Source organism: Podarcis bocagei (assembly GCF_964188305.1).
Source record: "Podarcis bocagei genome assembly, chromosome: 6".
Classification (NCBI taxonomy): domain Eukaryota; kingdom Metazoa; phylum Chordata; class Lepidosauria; order Squamata; family Lacertidae; genus Podarcis; species Podarcis bocagei.
Window position 1 is genome coordinate 75,124,524 of NC_138130.1, and position 21,065 is coordinate 75,145,588.

The 21,065-nt window shown below is 42.9% G+C and overlaps 2 protein-coding genes across 6 annotated transcripts in view; one reads left to right on the top strand and one right to left on the bottom strand.

Annotated features, from left to right (window-relative positions):
• Positions 1 to 15,520, top strand: part of BOC (BOC cell adhesion associated, oncogene regulated) — a 68,974-nt gene extending 53,454 nt beyond the window's left edge. For 3 of the 4 annotated variants that reach the window (XM_081198935.1, XM_081198936.1, XM_081198934.1), the window contains exons 8-19: positions 266 to 564; positions 4,096 to 4,255; positions 4,482 to 4,592; positions 5,503 to 5,709; positions 6,925 to 7,106; positions 9,009 to 9,114; positions 10,147 to 10,269; positions 10,974 to 11,195; positions 11,606 to 11,832; positions 12,967 to 13,037; positions 13,803 to 13,993; positions 14,848 to 15,520. In XM_081198935.1, coding sequence (XP_081055061.1) covers positions 266 to 564; positions 4,096 to 4,255; positions 4,482 to 4,592; positions 5,503 to 5,709; positions 6,925 to 7,106; positions 9,009 to 9,114; positions 10,147 to 10,269; positions 10,974 to 11,195; positions 11,606 to 11,832; positions 12,967 to 13,037; positions 13,803 to 13,993; positions 14,848 to 15,029 — 2,081 coding nt within the window. In that variant the 3' untranslated portion in view covers positions 15,030 to 15,520. The remainder of the gene's footprint in view (positions 1 to 265; positions 565 to 4,095; positions 4,256 to 4,481; positions 4,593 to 5,502; positions 5,710 to 6,924; positions 7,107 to 9,008; positions 9,115 to 10,146; positions 10,270 to 10,973; positions 11,196 to 11,605; positions 11,833 to 12,966; positions 13,038 to 13,802; positions 13,994 to 14,847) is intronic. The other variant, XM_081198937.1, reaches the window with a different exon arrangement.
• Positions 15,521 to 16,037: 517 nt separating this feature from the next.
• The window catches only part of CFAP44 (cilia and flagella associated protein 44), a 44,762-nt gene continuing 39,734 nt past the window's right edge, over positions 16,038 to 21,065 (bottom strand). Inside the window, exons 32-35 of one of the 2 annotated variants that reach the window (XM_081198864.1) lie at positions 20,690 to 20,891; positions 19,179 to 19,339; positions 17,251 to 17,385; positions 16,038 to 16,860 (exon numbers count right to left, since the gene is read on the bottom strand). In XM_081198864.1, the coding sequence (XP_081054990.1) occupies positions 16,675 to 16,860; positions 17,251 to 17,385; positions 19,179 to 19,339; positions 20,690 to 20,891 (684 nt within the window). In that variant the 3' untranslated portion in view covers positions 16,038 to 16,674. Of the gene's footprint in view, positions 16,861 to 17,249; positions 17,386 to 19,178; positions 19,340 to 20,689; positions 20,892 to 21,065 lie in introns of those variants that run through there. The other variant, XM_081198863.1, reaches the window with a different exon arrangement.

Sequence of the window (21,065 nt, forward strand, 5' to 3'; positions counted from 1 at the left end):
AAGCCAACTGAAGACTCATGTAGTAGTTTATAGCCATGGGAGACACAATGCAGGAATGGAAACTTAGCCAACTTGATGGGTGTTATTCTATTGCATTGCTAAGAAAACCCTAATAAGCTAGATAGAGACACACACACACACACACACACACACACACACACACACACATTCACCTTTTCCTGATAGTTGGGAGTCAGTGGGTATCAGTTTTAAGACATGTGTTAGTGCTCCAGCATTTGTTCAAAACATCTCTCTTGCCTTCTAGGAACAACTCTGAAGCCACAGCAAGGTTCTGTTGCCGATTCACCTCAGTCTGCCTTGTCACCTACCCTGCTTAGCAACAGTGAAAAAATGCTGAAAGACAAAGCAAACTTCCTAAGACCCAGGCCCACGACACCATCCGTGCCTGTTCAATGTACTACCAAAGCGTTGGTGTCTCCAGCTGAGGCCCCAGTCATCCTTAGCTCTCCCCGGACTACTAAAACGGATTCATACGAGCTGTTGTGGAAACCACGGCATGATGGCAAAGCCCCAGTCCTCTACTATGTTGTAAAACATCGCAAGGTTAGCACATTCCTTTTTAATTGATTTCTGATAATGATGCTGAATTACAGTTTCTCTGGAAAGCTCTGTATAGCTTTTCTTGCCAGTTTAGGTAGCAGCAGCCCATCTTTTGGATGGACAGGATATTTGTCCTGTGTGTGGTCTCTGAATTTCAGTGAGTGATAGCAGCATAAGGAACAGGCATAAGGAAGTGGGTGCTTTGGTGCAAGTTTGCGATCAGCATGGGAGAGAGAACTGCAGAGATGTATGTATCAGTGAACAGGAGCAAACCCAGGATGTACATAACCCTGGGATTATGAATATACTTTACTTAGTCTGGGGCATTTCTTCCCTCTCCCACTACCATCCCTCCTCTTTTGATGAACTTATCCTTACCATAAGACAGATTCCAGTCAAGTAATGATTCCAGACCATCATGGTATCTTAGCTTGCTGCATGTACCTTCCTTGCTTTGTTCATTGGTTGTGGTCTCTCATTTTTCAGTCGCTTCACCTGGAAGGCTCTTGGGTCAAAGGGAGTCACCATGGGTCACTGCACTTAGGACAAATATGTTTCCAGCACAGAGCAAATTCTCAGCTGGAGATTCTTTCTTGTATCTTAAAGGTCTTTACAGAAGGAAACTGTTCTTGTTAACCCTGCTATCACTTTCATTTGCCTGGCTGGTAACCAGACAGACACCCTGAAATGGGCTTTATGTAAAGGAGAAGCTGGGTTTAGCCAAATTCTGAATAAACATGATTATATCGTAGCTCATTTCAATAAATCTATTCCGACATGTGTTTACTTGAGGTGTAAGTGCATTTCAGAGAGTTTTATCCAGCTAAGTCATACTCACATATGACTTATGGAAAACAATGGAGAGGACTAAGTAATGTTAATTTATTTCAGTGGATGTATTCTGCATTGGATACCATCCAGTTTATGGAGTGCCCGTGTGTACTACATGTGCTAACCAAATAACCTGGACTGCTTAGAAATCTTTTAACTAAAGATAGCACTGAAAACTCGATAACCCTGTGCAGCTTTGTTCAATACATCCACAGCACAAATTATAACACTGTGATTGCATAGCCCTTGGGAGATGGGAATAGTGATGAATGGAGAAGTGGTACCTACCTCATATGTCAATTGATTGAGGCAATTAGTAGCAGTGGGTATCAAATACTAGAATTCAGTCATTTGTCAGTAGACAAGTAGTTCTGCTCATTTCAGGTTGCAGGTTTGTCTGCAACTATCTGTGATAAATATGGCATGGTCTCCTTTTCCTATTGGAGGCAAAATAGGATGTTCTGTTTTCTTTTTTAGGACAAAATTGTAGGGTTGTTTCCAATTCAAAGAAGGCACTGTAGCCTATAAGTGCCTTTCACCAGTGGAATGTGAGGATGATAGTTTTCAGTGATTCCTCATCCTTTTCCAGTCCCCTGTGCCCCCCCAATCTGCTCCAGACAAAGGGGGGTACTGTATTTTTTGCCCTATAGGACGCACCGGCCCATAGGACGCACCTAGATTGGGGGGGGGAATAAAGGGGGAAAATTATTTTCCCCTCCAGGCGCGGGGCTGGGGGAGGGGGAAGCCTGAGCTTCCCCCTCTCCCAGCCCCCAGAACGGGACCCAGAGCCATGCCGAAGCTATGTGCAGCTTCGGCATCGCTCTGGGAGCTTGCGGGGCTGTGGGAGGGGGAAGCCCTCCACCAGCCTCCAAACCGGGTCGGGAGACAGCGGGATGGCGTGCTGCACTCTCCCGCTGTCCCCCGAGTTTGCGGGGCTGGCGACGGGGAGGAGCAGGCTTTTCCCCCCGCCAGCCTTCTAACCAAGTCGGGGGACAGCAGGAAAGGCGCACTGCGCTTCTCCCGCTGTCCCCTGAGCTTGCGGGGCTGGTGACGGGGAGGAGCAGGCTTCTCCCCCCCGCCAGCCTTCTAACAAAGTCGGGGGACAGCGGGATGGCGGCGTTCCGCCTCCTTGCTGTCCCCCGACCTTGTGGGGCTGGCGGTGGTGCTCTCCTGAAGCCTGGAAAGCGAGAGGGGTCGGTGCGCACCGACCCCTCTCGCTCTCCAGGCTTCAGCGAAAGCCTGCATTCACCCCATAGGACACACACACATTTCCCCTTCATTTTTGGAGGGGGGAAAGTGCGTCCTATTGGGCGAAAAATACGGTATTTGTAAAAAAATGCCTCCCTCTTTGTCACATTCACGGAAACTTTCACTGGAGCTAAGCGCCTGCAGTGAGTGGACGGACACAGTTGGATCCAACCTGTAACTGTTTGGTAAATGCACAGATGCACAACCTGTGTAGCTTGCAGCTGCTAAATAGACATTGGAGTTCTCTCCCTTAAGGGTGTTGATCCCCCTTCCCCAATTCTTGATGATACAGCTCTGCAGCTGACTTTTCTTTCATTGTCATATGGATATTTTTGGACTGGGAAATAGCTAATAATCTTCATCTTCTTCTACTCAGATAGAAGGGCTGTAGTTCAGTAATCAAGTACTTGTATTGCATGCAAAAGGTTCCAGGTTCTGTAGTTCCCAGAATCTCCTGGTAGGAGAGAGCCATTGCCAACCAGTGTAAACCGTTATGAGCTAGATAACAGGCAGCTTCCTGTGTTACTTTATTCCTATGTTATCTCATACCAGTTTGCCAGTGATTATTTTATATATGCAGCAATGTTTAAACAATTTTATTTTATAATTCTCAATTGCTATTAGCAGGACTTTCTGCTACAACATGGAATTGTAAAGGGGTTCCTCTGAGTGGCATCAATTTAATAAGATCATGCTGCAAAATAGCTTAATGCTTCTTAGAATTTCCTTGTCATAGCTGTTGATTTCCTTGTCTTGCTGTTGTCATTACTACTCAAATCCAAACTGCTCTTGTCAGTATGCATGACACTTTGCAGCATACAAGCCAATCTAAAATTTACACTGGGGAAAACATAAAGGAAGGGGAGGAAAGGAGAGGTGGGTTAAAAAAAATGAAGCAATAATGCACTTGTTTCAGTTGCATTTCCTTAGGCTTCATTTCTGCTTGTGCTGTAGTGAGGAGCAGATGGGGCTTACTAGCCTGGAAAAGTAGCCCATCTAAGAGAAGGAAAACTCTGATCCTAAACCTCTGCTGCCTTGTGGGATATCTTTGGGAGAAAACGGTTAAGGAGTAGACCGAACAAAAATCCAGAGTGGAGTCCCTAACACGGTTGGGTGGCGCCTTGTACGCCTCCTTCCGACAACTCCTGGTGCCAAGCATATTGCTCTGCTTTCCTTTGGACCACATCAGCAAGGCTGAGAGAGCAGGGGTCTTGTCATCTGGACAGCCCAGGACCTCCGTACTTGCTTGTGCCCTGGGGAGTTCACTTTGGTGCTGCTAGCACAGCAGTTTGACTTCATCCCTGCACTCTATTGTCTCTCAAGACAGACAGATGCCAGCAACAAGTTTATTTAGATCTTGATTTGGCTAAAAATGCTCAATAACCCTTTTATCCATAATAAGGTGAAGGCAATTGAATCCATTCATATGTGTGCTTGTTCCTTGTCCTTCAACAGGTAATGAATTCTTCAGACAGCTGGACAGTCAGGGATGTCCCTGCCAACCAGCATCATCTGACTCTAATAAAACTGGACCCAGGAAGTTTGTATGAGGTGGAGATGTCTGCCTACAACTGTGCTGGAGAGGGGCAGACAGCAATGGTGACCTTCAGGACCGGTAAAGATGTAGTACTTTTCCATGAGTTGTAAATTCTCTCCTTGTCCTGATGCTGAAGGCTTTGTCATTTAGAAACTTGCTTTTAATAATAATAATAATGTTAATAAGACGCAGTTACATCCATGGAATGTAAGCCGCCACAGAATGTTGGTGAAGTTTATCATTCAGAGCAATAAGACACTAAAAGTTTATCTCATGCCATCTTTGCTATTTTTGTCTTGCTTAGGACGTCGGCCCAAACCAGATATCATAGCCAGCAAAGAGCAGCAGATTCAGAAGGATGACCCTGGCACCAGCTCTCGGAGCAGCAACCAATCCGACAACACTCGCCTGTCCCGTAAGGCCATTTTCAGACTTGTGGCAGAATGGGTTTTCTGGCTCTAGAAGTCTGATTATTCTTGGGGGAGAAGTCTGATTATTCTTGGTGGTGTGAATGAGAAAAAGACAAGCCTGGCACAAGCAACAGGAAGGGAGTTTGCTTATCTCTGCTGCTTCTGTCCAGTCCTTATTAGGCCATGTTGCTCTTCAAAGTCTGTTTTACTGGCAACAAGCACCTATCAGGCAAACGGTCTAGTAATATGATAGTGAGCGAATCATAGAATCGTGGAATTGTAGAGTTGGACGGGACCCTGAGGGTCATCTAGTACAATCCCCTGTAATGCAGGAATCTGAACTAAAGCATCCATGACAGATGGTCATCCGCCCTCTGCTTAGAAGCCTCTAAGGAAGGAGAGTCCACCACCTTCCAAGGGAGTCTGTTCCACTGTCAAACAGTTCTTACTGTCAGAAGGTTCTTCCTGATGTTTAGTCAGAATCTCCTTCCTTGTTATCTTGAAGCCATTGGTTCAGGTCCTGCTCTCCAGAGCAGGAGAAAACAAGCCTGCTCCATGCAACACTTCAACAAATAGTGATTTGATTATGATTGTTGCGGTGGGAGGAGCCTTGAAAAAAACAGGCAATTTCAAGAGGACACTTTTTACCGAGTCCAACTAGTCCGTGTGTGCACCTTTATTATTACTATTTATTAAATTTATATACTGCTCTTCATCCAAGGATCATAGGGTGGTTTACAATATATAAAAAATATACCATGGTAGCAAGAACACCTTTTCTCTCCCCCTCTCCACTTGTCTTCTCCCTCTCTCTAGCACACTATTTCATCTTGCAAGGAAAGTTCACTACAGCCCAGCTTTCCCCATCTAAAACTGGTTGTATCTCTGCTATTGTTATTCTTCTTTTCCTTACAGCTCCCGAGGCTCCAGATCGCCCCACCATCTCGATGGCATCTGAGACATCTGTCTATGTGACTTGGATCCCCCGTGGAAATGGAGGCTTCCCCATTCAGTCATTCCGAGTAGAATATAAGAAACTGAAGAAGATGGGGGACTGGGTGCTGGCCACAAGTGACATCCACCCTTCTCGTCTCTCTGTGGAAATTGCAGGGCTAGAGAAAGGTAGGAGATCTTCTGTTCCCAGCATATAGGCTTCCTATGGTCCTTGGAAAGACTTAATAGTGACTTCATATCTTGCCTGCTGCCACAGAAACCATTACCCACGCCAAAGAGAAAAGGTCATTTCAGAGTTGGCTAGTAATTCATGGTCCAGAGAAATGTGAAATTCTGCAGATGCTTTCTTTAATCCTGAAATTATTCTGCGGAGACCAAAAGCTTTGAATCACTGTATCCATGCCAAACTACATATTACCTGCAAATGTATCTAACGGCAGCCCAACAATTCTCTTTTTTCACACGGAAAGCTACCGCAGATGGGTCAGTTAGGAACAGAAACATGTGTGTGCATGTGAGCGGAAGCTTAACCCTTTCCCTGCTTGCTGTTTCCCCACTTCAAGTGGAACAGATTGCCTCAGCAGATGGTGGGCTCACTGCTGGAGGTATTTAAGTTGGAGCTGCCGGGGGGGGGGCAGTGTCCACAGAGATGCTGTAGTTGCAAGAGTCCTAGATTAAGCAGGGGATCCATCCCTAGTCCATGGGTGTAGCCAAAGGAGGGCAGGGAGGGGCAGCTGCCCCCCCAACCAAGTAAATCAATACGAAATAACTAACTGAGGTTCTTCCCCCCTAACATAAAGCCTGGCTACGCCCATGCCCAAGTCTACAGTTTTATGGCTCTACAAAGTCACCCATGTCCCTAGTATCTTCCCTCACTGAAAGATTTCAAGCCTTTGTTTACCCTCACAAATACAATTTTGAAGAAATGGCAAGAAGAAAAATGGTTAATTGTGTGTGTCCTTGTATCCATTTCTCCAAACTTCCACCCTAAAGCAGCTTTTCATGCAAAGACAAAAGCCATAGACCAACTGTTCTTTAAACTTGTTGGCATGTAGCATGTACATTAGCACTCAGTCTCTTCTGTGCATCTGAAGTAAGGTAGCAAATGTGATCTCTTGACCATTCAGACCAGGTTAAAAAAACACCTGAACCTTTTAAAAAGCAGTCATTATCTGGGGCAGCAAGAAAGCCCTGCGATTAGACTTTTGCTGCTATTTTGTTTCTTAGTTCATAAGGTCAGGAAACACCAGCTCTGAAGTATGTCATTTTGCCACCTGCTAATGTGGAACGTCTGAGTTTTCAGGAAGCGCAGAACAAGGAAAATACCAAGGTCAGAGGTCTGCTCACTTTTCTCCTTCATTGTTTCTCCATTCCATATTCTAGGCACATCCTACAAATTTCGAGTGCGAGCATTGAACATACTGGGGGAGAGCGAGCCAAGTGCTCCATCTAAACCACATGTGGTATCAGGCTACAGCAACCGTGTATATGAGCGCCCTGTCACAGGGCCATACATCACCTTCACGGATGCCATCAATGAGACCACCATCATGCTGAAGTGGATGGTAAGCAGGGGAGGCAGGAGCTGGAACTAGAATTCAAAAGATAGGACAGGATTTTTTTTTCATCTGTAGCAAAATGTGCTCAGTAAAATTGCACAGGATTTCTTACAACATTATTCCTGTTAACACTGCTGATACTAACTAGTGCCAAATTTTAATTATCACTACCTTAAGTTTCTCTGTTGCTTCCCTTCTTCTACTCTATTGTGCTGGACACTTAGAGTGTCACTGTTTTGTGTTTCAACACTCAAGCACACATTTGATTTTATTGACTTTGTGGCTTAGATCATTTGTGTTCATTGCATTTCAGTTAAAAGTTCCACAGATGAGCAGTATTATTCCTCTCATATATACCCACCCATCACATGCAGCACTTTCCAGCCTCTGCAAAGTCCACATATAGCTTTAATATTGGCATTCATTTTGAAACAGAGGTTCTCAAACTTCTACAGAGTAGTCTCCTTTCGTTAAAGAAAAATAGACAATGCACTATCTGAAACACAAATATGTGCCTTTCTTTATAGCTTGTACATTTCCCCCCAGTTTGTAGCGATTGTGGGAAAGTTTCCCATTATTTCTCCTGTTCTCCTACTGCAATATCCTATGCCTGGGAATAGTCAGTGTTAAAAATGTTTAAAAAAGTTATCAAACTGCTTATTGCTAGTAAAGTCTCATGCATCAGCCCCAAATCATCTCTATTTTCCTGCCTGTGGGAAAATCCATTGCAAGCAATGGATTCTGAGTGGTTAATATGAACACAACAGCAGGAAGAAGGAATGAGTAGGCAAATGATGGATACATAGAAAAGGGGAAGAGTAGAAAGAGGTCCCCTTTTCTATGTAGCTTAATGGTAGAACACTTGCCTGGTAGTTTGCATGCATATATGACAGTCTCTGGGTAAATCCCTGACATCATCCACTAATGATTTCAAGTCGCAGAGCTAGGAAATAAAACTGCTAGTGATATACTGCCGATTAGTATTGACTGTACTGGGCTTGATGTATCTATGGTCATATGTAGTAGTGAGCTGAAGATTGACAGTGAGAAATAGTGGCCTGCTTTAAGACAATGTATCTGCCCTACACTTTTGAGAACTCCTGCTTTAACCAAACAAGACAGCAATTGGTTGTAGGCACAAATTGCTGGATACCCCCCCCACCATATCTTCTACTAGAGAGACGACATACCCAGCAACTTGTCCGTAGGGCCATAACTCTCTTTTTGGTGAAAGTAGGAGTTCTATCACAGTGATAATTATAGTGCTATCGTATCCTATGCTATCATAATGGATTTTTTAAACTCTTTTCCTCACCTGCCAAATAACAGTGTTCAGGGCTGAAAGAACAAGATATATAGTTCAATTCATCATATGATGAGAGAGAACATCAAAGTATAACTTGTGCAAAATATTTAAGCCTTGGGTTCAGCTTTACTGAGGATCATAATACTGAAGCTGCATAATTCCCTATTCCTTAAAAAGCCTTCACAAATACATTTTGCACCTGGCTCCACACATTACCATTATTTTGCCGTTGTCAGATCTTGGTGTTCCAATACACACTGAAATAAATCCCACAATCCAGAAGTCTGCCCAGTCCTGCCTTATTCTCTGCCTCTGCGATGAACACCAACACTTTTGTGGTGTAGTGGTTAAGAGCAGTAGTCTTGTAATCTGGGGAACCGGGTTCACTTCCCCGCTCCTCCACATGCAGCTGCTGGGTGACCTTGGGCTGGTCACACTTCTCTGAAGTCTCTTAGCCCCACTCACCTCACAGTGTTTGTTGTGGGGGAGGAAGGGAAAGGAGAATGTTAGCCACTTTGAGACTCCTTCGGGTAGTGATAAAGCAGGATATCAAATCCAAACTCTTCTTCTGCTTTTGTTAATTTCTGCCTTTTGCTCTATAGTACATTTCAGCCAGCAATAACAATACTCCAATTCACGGTTTTTACATCTATTATCGACCAACCGACAGTGACAATGACAGTGATTACAAGAGGGATACGGTAGAAGGTAAGGATTCACCAGCTGGTTGGATCCCAAATGTTAATTGCCCCAAATAGTCTACTGAGGGCTTATCCACACTTACCTTTTCTGCCCTTTTCCCAGGCACAGGCTGCACTTTAAAGCTCCGTATCCAAGTGCCCTTTTTTGCCCTGGAGCTTTCCTCATGAAAACTCGCTCTTTAAAGCTGAATTCAGAGCAAATGCCAATCTGCGTAAAACCCAAATTGCCATTTGTTGCACTCCTACTTTAATGAGCAACTTTTTGCAAGGAAACCTCTGGGACAAAAAAAGAAAAGAGTGTTCTGACTCCCCCACTGCAAAGTGTTTATATGAAAAGGGCTTCTCAGTTGAAGCTGTGTGGGTGACTCATTGGGTTGCTGTGAAGATAAAATGGAGATGGGGAGCCATTGAGCTCCTTGGAACAACAGAGGGATGTAAATATAATAAACAAATCATTTGCGTTGAGAGGAAAGGCCTCTTGGCTGGGTGGTGTGAAGATTCAGCTTCTGTACTTCTGACTAGTCACAGCGATACAGAAGCCCTTTCAGTACTATGTCCCCCTCCCCGAGAGGTTCAGAGGGTGGCAACACAAGGACGGGCCTTTCCTGTGGTAGCTCCCCAACTGTGGAATGCTCTCCCCAGAGAGGCTCGCCTGGCACCTTCATTACATGTCTTTAGGCGCCAGGCAAAAGCCTTCCTCTTCAACCAGGCCTTTGACTATTAAATAATCTATGACTTGTTATTATGATTGTTTTATCATGCTGTCTATTGTTATGATTTTTATGATTTTTATTATTGGTGCTCTGAAATGTGTTGTTAAAGTTGTACACCACCCTGGGATCTTTTGATAAAGGGTGGTATATAAATTGAAATAATAATAATAGGCATTTCCCAGCAAGTGTAGGGAAAAATTGTGTTTGCTGTTAACTGTCCCATGTCTATATTGCTGTGTGATAATACAGTGATCCGTTTATGGCATTGGGATAGAGGTGTGAATAAAAGGAAAGTGACACTTGTGTGTATGTTGCTTCCTATTCAGGTGACCGGTACTGGCATTCTATCAGCCACCTCCAGCCAGAGACTTCATATGACATTAAGATGCAGTGCTTCAACGAGGGTGGGGAGAGTGAATTCAGTAATGTGATGATGTGTGAAACCAAAGGTAACTAGTCCAACGCTATATTCAGGTGTCTCAGTTGCTCCTCCTCCACTTAGCAATATGAATAAGCTTGTGAAGAGATCAGGAAGTTTAGAAATATATTATCCATGGGTGATACGTGTGAGAAACTGATTAGGAGAGCAAATAATATGAAACTAAGGAAAGGAAGGAGTTCTGGTGATAAAAATTCATTCATTAACTGCAGAATTTGAAGGCTAGGCATAAGTCCCCCCATTGGTGAAAAAAGTGACCCAAATGGATATTATGCAGTAGGTCAGGAGTGGGGAACCTTTTTCCTCCCATTCCCTTCTGAGCCACCTTATGGCGGCCAAGTGCCAGCATTGGGCAGAGCAAGAGGCAAAAAGGGGCTGAGCAATGAATCCAAACTAGGTTCATAAACTATGAAGAAGCTGCAATATGTGGAGGCTGCCTTGCACCTTCACTGCATATCTTTAGATGCTAGGAAAAACATTTCTCTTTTCGCAGGCCTTTGACTGCTTAAACAGGCTATGGCTTTTTAAATTTGGGGGGGGTATTTTGTTTATTACTATGTTATGCATTTTTATGTGATCCTTGGATGAAGGATAGTATAGAAATTTAATTAATAATAATAATAATACATTGAGAGAACCTTGTTGAGACTGAAAGATTGGGGTGGGCATGGAGGCTGTGTAAAGATCTTAACTATGATTTTCTCTCTCTTGAAGCTCGCAAATCTGCAGGAGTGCCTGGTCACCTCCCACCATCTACAGTATCTACGATACATCACCCCCCACCCAACAGTGGCCATAATTTCTTAGGGGCAGGGGCCATGGTGGCTCGCTCCAGTGATCTGCCATACTTGATTGTAGGGGTGGTGCTGGGCTCCATCGTTCTCATCATTGTGGCATTCATTCCATTTTGCCTTTGGAGGGCTTGGTCCAAGCAGAGTAAGTGACTTGAACAAAAGGTACCTGTAACTCTGAAACAAAGGGCACGCACACAACTTTGACTGGAGGTTATGGGCTATAATAAGGGAAACCAACCCAATTTCATGATATTCCTATTCACAGGAAATGTTGCGTGAATAACTCGTCCTCAAATAACTTCACATGTGCATGTGATTAAATTCTGACTTCCCAAAGTCATTTCATGAACATAACTGTCTGAATTGGCTCTGTGGCCTTAAAAAGCCCACTCATAACCAAGGCCCAAAGATATTCTATACTGTTCTCAGAATGTTTTTTCCTGTTTTCTCTTTCTTCCCCAATGGCTATGTCTACGGTGTTTCCATTTATAGCAGCAGCTCATGTTATGTCTGTGTTCAGTCTTTAACATGTATATTCTTTTGTCATTTCAGAGCAGAGCATAGATCTGGGTTTTCCTGGTGCAGGGCTGCTGGTGTCCTCTTGCCAGTACACCATGGTGCCCCTGCAAGGGGTCTCCACTCCTCAAGCTAATGGGCTGCGTTATGCGAATGGCGTGCATCTGCCAGCACACCAGGGAGCCAATGGCCATTACCCCTCTGCTACAATTGGATATCCCAACGCAAAGTCACAGGATTACAGCCCAGATGAGGTTCAACAGGTAAATTTATTTAGCAACAGCAGGGGGTGTTGAGTGACTTCTTTATCTCCTTGCCCTGAATAATGGCTCATTGCAATGCCCAATGCCTAGTGTTCTGTTTCTGCCTCAGGAGGCAGAAGAGGAAGGGAAATGCTTTGCCAGAAACTTCAGTTCCCAGACTAAAATTTATTTAGAGATTATATACCCTGCTGACTAACCAAAGTTTTCAGCTTGACTTGCAGTATATTTAAAATGCAATAAATTATGGCAGGGCAGCTATACTATTTATATAAGCTTTCCCCTAGCGACCACTGTTCCAGTTGCCACTCTGCAGCTGAATCTTCACATTTGGAAATGGCGGCTGAATCAGCCAGATGTTAAGTTCCTCATATGCCACGGTTTCTTCATTGGACTGTTGCCAGTGTTCCTTACAGCCACAGCCTCTGGGGGCAGATGCAAAGGTGTTGTAAGCCTTCCTCCCAGAATGTAAACCTGGAGAGGTCACTCTTGTTTTTAGGTCTTTTGGACAAGCGGAAAATTTTGAACCTATAGATTCTGAATATGATGCAATAAATAGCCTTTGAGCATCTAACTGGTTATTAACAAACCTTTTAAAGCATCGCATCCTTTAAAATGCAGTACATAAATTCCCCATGGCCATTTGTATGCAAAGTTTCAGAAGCCATTTGTATGCAAAGACCCAGAGACGCAGTACAGTCATACCTTGGGTTAAAGTAGCTTCGGGTTGAGCGTTTTCGGGTTGTGCTCTGCGGCGACCCGGAAGTAACAGAATGCGTTACTTCCGGGTTTCGCTGCTCGCACATGCGCAGATGCTCAAAATGATGTCACGCGCATGTGCAGACGCAGCGAATTGCAGCACGCACAGACGCGGGTTGCGTTCTCTTCAGGATGCGAACGGGGCTCTGGAACGGACCCCGTTCACATCCAGAGGTACCACTGTAATCCTGTGGTTCTGGATCAATGTAGAGTCCAGTTCCCTAAAGCAGCTCAGTTTTTATAATCCTAGAAGCAGTAATGGTTCTGAATATCTAAAGTTGAACTCCTTTGGCATAATCCCATGCATTGGCTTTGGAATCTAGACTCTTTAATTGTCTTCTAGATTTTTCTTTTTCTAATTAATTTTTTTATTCTCAGCAGAATGGGACCAATGCGTTTCTGCAGGGGAGTGTGCTGCAAAATGGAAATATTCCAGCTGAACACCAGAGGTATGACTCTAGCCATCAGGCTACATGTGTAATGGCAATATGATGTCACAGAAATGATGGAAACGCCTCTTATGTCAGCATTTCTGTCATGCAAGATTGTCTTCATTAGGGCCGTAAAAAATCAAAGCTCATACCACGTTTTGTTCAGCAATCTGTTCCCTTCAAGTTTTATAGAAGTGAAATTGGAAGTCCTTTAATTTCATGGTACTAATGGCACAATAGGACTGATTCACTAATTGCTTTTAAACTGAGGCAGACAAAACAAATGTATCTTACGGTAGCAGGCCTGTGTGTGTATAGGCTCACTGCAGATTAAAGAACATCTCAGAATCAGATTAATAACCTAATAGGTAATTGTCCAAACATTCTCAGCAATTTAGTGAGATATAGCCCCACAATTCTGCTCTCCTGCCTTCATCATAGCTCATGATCATTACCCAACCCAGTTAACCCTACCTTAACCCACCAAAATCAATCACCTATCATACCTAGTCACTGTCTGCTCCAAAATACATGGCAACCTCATCCTCTTGATAACCTCTGTGAAATGTAATGCTCAGTAATCACAACGCAATTGAAACTGCATACTATATTGTTGTGTAAGATTATATCCTACTAGAACCTAGAACAATGAGCATGGAAATGAGCGTATGAACTCTGCCAAACTGTGTCCTTTTTGTTTCTTCAATTAACTTGTATATGAGGAAGTTAATCAGAGGATAATTGAAGATGATGTCCTCAAATTGCTTTTTCTCTGCAACTTAGGTCACCTAGTCCTGGACCAGAACAGAATTCTTTTCTCTATGGGCTTCCAGATGACTCCACACACCAGCTGCTTCAGCAACATGACAATTGCCATCATCGTGAACATTACCTTGACCTGTGTCACTCTGTGCCACAAGGCAAAATGGGCAACTCCACTAAGGAAATCATGAAGGATCCTGTCTTCCATACAGGTCAGTGGGACATTAACCATAAAAGGAGATTTTTGCTGCTGTTGCTTGCTATGCATTAACCTTTGGAGGAAAGTTGCTGCTTTCTAAATCTAGGGCAGGACCTTGATGTGAAAAGCAGAGAGAATGGTAGGCATGGGCTTTCTATTCAGTTAAAGTTCTGCATTATTTGCAAGTTATATATGGTGGCATATACAGAAACTAATGTTCAAGCATTTGAAATATACGGCCTAGAAAGATAGATCCAATAGATCCAACTGGAGCATATTCAACTTTCCAATGACATTGCTCTGCCTCCAACCCAAAACTGCACGCATCTATATCAATTTCAGTAAATGTCAGAGAGTGAATTTTGATTTGGAAAATGTCAAGTATTTTATACTAATGCAGGCTTCTTTCACACAATCATTTTTGTGTTAGTGTCACAGAAATGATTGCATGAAATAACAGTGTAGCTCAAGTCTGAAATGTCAAAAACAATTACCAAAGGCTTACTTGGCATTTACTAATATGCCTTTTGCTGGCAAATGGAATAAATCAGAGTAGAAACTTGTCATTAATTGGTGATTTTTGAGAATTTATCAGTAATTGGCAGAATTTGCAGATATTTTCCACTGGCATCACTTTTACTAGAAACTCTTAGCATTTCAGTATATGTCACTTCATTTTTTTATATTTTCAGTAATACAATCATAGCTTGCTATCTGACAAATTGTAGTAACCCTTCTGGAAGATCTCCAGAGCAGGGATTTAAGCTCTTTTGGTGGACTTTCATAGTGAATTCCTTTCAAAGTGTTTTGAAGAATAGTGGTATCTGACCAAGGACACACTTTCATTGTCCTTCCTTGTCTTCCCAGATTCTGCCTGCTGCCTTGGTCTAGTACCAGTTGAAGACGTAGAGAGGACAGATTTCTGCCAAGATGAACGACAAGTGTGGCCCCCAAACACAGTGGACACTTGCTTGGCCGGAAGCACAGAGAAGCATCTGAACAGCCTGCCACTGCATGTTCCCTTAGAGACACTTCCTGGCACCAGTTAGGGAACTAATTGCCTTACAAAGACTATTCTAAACAGAAAAAGGGTTATTTATTTTTGTATTACATCTCTATTTATATATTTATGCACTTGTAAATAGATGTGTATCTGCCTTCTATAATTACGCTGAAATAAATGGCATCATGCGCAAGAGGTGATAAACTGAGGCAACAGCATGTGCTTCCATCAGATCACGACTTGGAAAAGGCAGCTTCCTACTCTCAGCGACAGAATAAGCACAAGGGCAAGAGCTGCATTCTCCAGCTGCAAGAAGGTGTCTCTAAATGGTGAGATTATGGGAAAGGGTCTTTACTTGCCTCCCAGCAGGAGGAATCTCATTGCAGAATGCCAAAGGAAAACAAATATAAAGTAGGTACCATATTTATCTGCATTAACAAGCAATATATACAAGCACAGATTCTGTGATAGTGTGCCTATATAATGAAACCAATGCCATGCTTCATCGAGTAAATAAAGACTGTTTCTTCCCTTTGACTGAACTTTTATTTAGGTTCCTTATACTTAGGTAAAGCCTCCTTTCCTCATGTTACAGTCCCCTTAGCATTCATTTTTCACCAAACACACACCTCATTAAGATAATGGATAACACTAAGGAAGAAAGTTTAGCACTCAAAATGAAACATTTTAAGCTTCTGGTTTCAGTGCAAATTTAGGGTATTAATGTGATCAGGTTCTAGTCTATAGGAAGATGAGTCATCTAGGAAATGGTTTTTACCTATAACCATTTCATTAAGCATCATGAATATCTACTGGAGCAGACAGAGACCTTTTGTTTCTTTAAAGTAACAGCTTCTCTTTGAAGTCAGAGTCTGGTACAGAAATGTTTTTAAAAGTAAATAAATCAGTGCTAGTTTTTATATATATATACCAGTATATATAAAAAGCTGAGAATTCTCCAGATAGCAAGCACATCATTTGAAGCAATGCTGAGTTCAGTACAAAGTATAAGGTGAACAGCTCCACGGCTGAATGAGGACATCAAAACAATTGCTATATTGACTGAGATTTTATTGTCAATCTCATAAGTATTTATCAACAACACAATTCCAGGTTGAAAGTACAGATATGGAGACACATCTGCATCAAGATACTAATTGCCCGATTAGGAGGACAAGGCTTGTATATCCATTGTGCCTGATCTTGCATATATTTGGATCCGGAAGTAAAACATCTATTTGAAGACTTTAAGACAGCATAGTTAATTGTGCCTTCCAGATGTCGGCCTTCATCAACCCTGACCATTTGGCCAGGCTGCCTGGGTTGACCAACACCATGTCCCCATGTGCCCAAAGCCAATGGTGTACACTAAGTAAATGTGAGATAGATGGGGTTGCTACTGTTTTCTTAATAGTGCCTCTTGTGCCTTTAACAGCCATATGAAAGACAAATTCAAGAGCTGCAACTTTCTCCCATCAATGTATCAAATCACTGAAGGCAAGGAAAAGTTTTAACATTCTGCCTGGCCTATGCTATTAAAAGGTCCAGAATTTCCGCCAAAAGGGGAAGAGCTTTAAGACCAGGAGACATTATATGAAACTTAAATCTCAAGGGCTAGCTTGCGAATTATTCTCATGCAGTAGGATTGATATGCATAAAAAATGAGAACAAGGGAATGACATGAAAAGGATTTAATCCAGCATCCCACCTTGAGGATATCCAGGCTGAGATGGTGGAAAGATGCGGCCATCCTTCCTGCTTAGAAGAGTGATTTCTTCTTTCAGGACTTCAGCTTCTTGGGCTTGTAACTGGACCAATGCAATTAGCTTCTCCTTCTCCTCAATATCTGATTTGCGAGGCCCTTGGAATTCTGCTCCCTGAAGAAACAAAAGCCAAAAACTGCCCTCAATCACAGAGGAAACAATGCCATTACTTATAGATTCCAGGTACAGAAAACTTACAACACTTTTGACCGTAATACTACCAAGGAGCTCACTCCCTTCTTGATGTTGGGCAAATTACTTTCTCTGATGATTGGTTTGTGTCATTCCTCTCACCCAATGTGGTTTAAATGCAGGCACATATTCAATACAAGGAATAAACCACAGAGAAAATGTGGATCAGGTTATTGAGGAACATGAATAACGCCCTCCCTAGGTAGGACAGCAACTAGTAGGATCAGTTTACAGTTATAACCTCTAAAGCAGCCCGAGAAAAAAGTTTATTTGGCTTGCTAGTCAGGAACAAGTGATCAAAGCAGCACATACCAGGTTATTCTGTAGTGCGTCCAACTTAGTTTCAAGCGTCATCTTCTCCATACAAAATGTGTTCATTTGCTTCAGTTTGCCAGTATTTTCTTGCGTCACCATCATCAACTCTTGACGCAGGTCAACAATTTTATCCTGCAACAGAGCAAAGATTTGATGGAGTGATAAAAATATGAAAGCAGAACTATGAGAATGCCATGGTCTGGGAGCTACAGAGCCAGAGTAGTAGCAGCCAACAGGTCAAAGAACAACTGGGGGAGGACGGGGAGAAGAGGGACACATGGCTTGAAGAGCTGTTTAACCTTGTCTGTCATCAGTTTTTTTGCATACTAACCGAAAACAAAATTAATCCCCATTAGCAGTTCTGAGTTAACAGAACCATTGCCTTAGCAACACTGGCTCCCACTGTCCTCTGGATCTCACTGCCCTGGATGAATTATTAGCCCTCTGGACATTAGCTGGGCTACCACACTCTACTTGTGCATAGAAAATAACAGCAATAAGTAAGGAACCTTGCAAGTGCTTGTGATTACACTCGAATCCTCGAATCCTAGATTCGAGGGCCTGGAGTTTTGCATATAAACTCCATCTCTCTTAATCTCTGCAGTAGAGGAGTTCCTGGGTTAGCAACTCACCATGTTTCTGATTAGTTCCAACAAACCTCATTCAATGCCACAAAAAACCTGTTGGCATCTGATAAAAAGAAGGAAATGTGTTTCTGCAAACACCATGAACATGTTACAGACCTTGCAGTTTTAAACTGTTGTCAGCTACCCTCCTGAGTATTGCACAGGCAGCAGAAGGCAGGACCAAAATCTTTTTATACATAATAAAATACTGTGCTGGGCTCTTGCCAGCAGGTTGGAAGTAAAGGTCCTTCATTTTTCTGGGTGTTCTTTAAAAAAAATACCTCCCCACTCACCAGAAACAAGGGGAATGAAATAACTGGGACTGAGCTACATCCACTCGAGCTGGCTTAGTTCAATATCCTGTATGAGGGCATCTTGGGGGGACCTCACATCACAGCTTTCGCCATGTCTTTTCAGGGCATGCTGCCAATCCACCCCTGACATAACCCCTACTGATCTTGGAGCTGACACTGGTGGGGCCAGGACTGCAGAAAGGGGAATTAAACATTGGATAGCTCTCTCCGACTTCAGGGCAGGAGATCCAGTGCTTCCTATGGCCCTTGTGATCCCCTATCAGGGGCCAAAGATGGTGGGCTAAATTATATACTAAAAGTGGTTTGGTGTGGAGAGGGTAGTTTTGTCTCAGTCTTTGCACAGACACACCGAAGTAAATTCTACAGGCTTCCTAACAGAAAGGGCACAGTACCAAAATATAAGATAAACGATCCCTCCCTTTAAAGCTATCCCATTTTTTGAAAGAGTGTCCTGAATTGAGCTTCTGACAGATGATCTGATAAGACTTCAGGGTAAGGGTGTTCTACAGTTTGGGGACAGCAAGCAAGAATAATTCACTGCACATTCTTGTTCCCCTAAATTCTAGGATGGGTGGAATACATAGTAAAAAAGGGGGGTGAGATGTAATACCTTGCATATATATATATATAAAATGGATTTATTAGATTATAGCAGTTATATGGTTCTGACGTGCCAGGAAACATTTTCATAGCACTGCATACATGATTTTCCAGACTGAGCACTTGGATAACTAATATATCCTTCCTTTGTGTGATACTTGTCCAGGATATCTTGCTCCTCGCTTGACAAGTGTATCTTCTAAATAATGATGATGCAATTACCACATTGCCTCCTGCCTCCTAACCAGCATTTGCTCTTTCCTGACTAAAAGGCAATTTTCGTACAGGAAATCCTCATGTTATATGTCTATTATCCAGCCCTACCCCCTGATCACACTTGCAGGCCACTTGGCTGCATCACAATGTGATTTAGAACAAGTCTTACCTCCCATTTTCTTAATTCTGCTGCATGAGTTTGCTCTTTTTCCATCATCTTCATTTTGAGTTCTTCCAGATTTGTGTTAACTGAAAGAGTCTGCAGGGCTTCCAAGTTCACTAATCGGCCAAATTTCAGCATCATCAGCTCATTGCATTTCTCTTCCAATCCTGCAAGATGAGTTTAAGGCCTTTGTGTTCTCCCTATTTTCCTTTTTTAAGATATGTATACCTACACACACACAATACTACTGTGCATATTCAAAAATCCAATTCTAAACAGTGCAGCTCGCGGTAGCACAATCTGGGGGAGTGTGCAGGTAAATTAATTTGAATTGCAACAAAATGATGGATGACATGGCTTTGGAGAAGTTCTTTCCATCTCCAGAATACCACCAGAAAAGGTGGGTGTGGTTATTCTTTTTTGTACCAGATGTATGAGATACTTCAATCCTACCAGAATTTTAGCTGTTGCGATCTTTGCCACGAGCCATCCACAGGTCGTCTGCTGCACTCTCAAGAAGTCTTTATACCCAACCCTGTGCAGCAATAAGCCACCACTGGCACAGCAGCAGTGACAATAACCTCTGAAGTGGCCCTGACATGTCCCAAAGTTGGCACAGCATAATATACAATTGCACTGGGGAAAGGGTCTATTCCTATGCACTGCCAAGCAAGCTAAGCACTGTTTGGAAGGATCATTTTCTCTTGCATATGACTGATGCCCTTCTTTAGGTATCTACACACCATCAGAAATTAAGTGTGGTGCCCAGCTTATGGGATGCTCTCTGCAGAGAAAATCACCTGGCACAAAACTTTGTGGCTTTAAGGCACTGGGCAAAGACTTTTTTTATCAGCTAAGGCCATTTTAAATGACGATACTGTCATTTTTCTGTTTTCAGCTGCTCATCCTACCTGCTGTACTATTTTTTTATTTTTGCAAAAACAAAAAACACCTTAATTTGTAAGATGCCTTGATAGGCCTTTTTTGAAAAAAAAATATGAAAGGTAGGATAGAAATGTTTTAAATAAAGGAAGAAACAAAGCAAGTTGAGCAGTGCACAGGGTGAGGCCTGCAAGGTTCTCAAGTGTTTTACTTCCCTAGATTCATTTCAGGTTCACAGCAATCCTTTAGGTTGCTTCACACATTGAGTTGGGGAAAATAAATGTTTTCTCACATGGGCACACACCATGGGGAGGCATGGTCAACTGCGAGTTCTCAGTAGCATGCATTCATATTGCACATGTGTTTTACATTAGAATGCTACTTTTTCACCATGTATAATATGGATACACATCAAATGTCTCTGTGCAACATTCAGCTCTCATTTTCAGAAGAAGGAAAAGACACACATTTCTTCTGAAACTGAGGCTTTGTGTCAGTCCTTTCATTTGTAGAAAGAAGCTAAGGCACTTAGAGTATACCTCCCAAGCAATAATTGTCAGTCATGCGTGATATGCAGAGAGGAAAAGCCTTCACACACCATATAAAAAGAAACTGGAAACCCAGCATACACTCACGGTCAATCTTAAGCATCATGTCCCTCCTGTCTCGAATGAGCTGTTTGTGCTGCTGCCGGGCCTTCTTATAGAGTTCTCTCTGCTCTAGTTTCTCCTCCTGCAGGACCATGATCCTCTGCTGCAAGTTCACCAAAGACTGGTTGGTAAACACCAAAGACTGCGAGAGGTCAGGGGGGATTTCTCCATTTGAGATATATTCCACCTGCCAGAAATAACCACAGACTTATAAACGTCTCTGGAGCAGAGTGTGTGGCATTGTTGCATCTATGACATTCCTCAGAAGTACACATGGCACTCTTTGCCCATGAGCTGTAACCCTCCAAGGCCACTTATGAGCAATAGGGGTCCATGGTGGCAGGGGGAGCAATAATCAGAC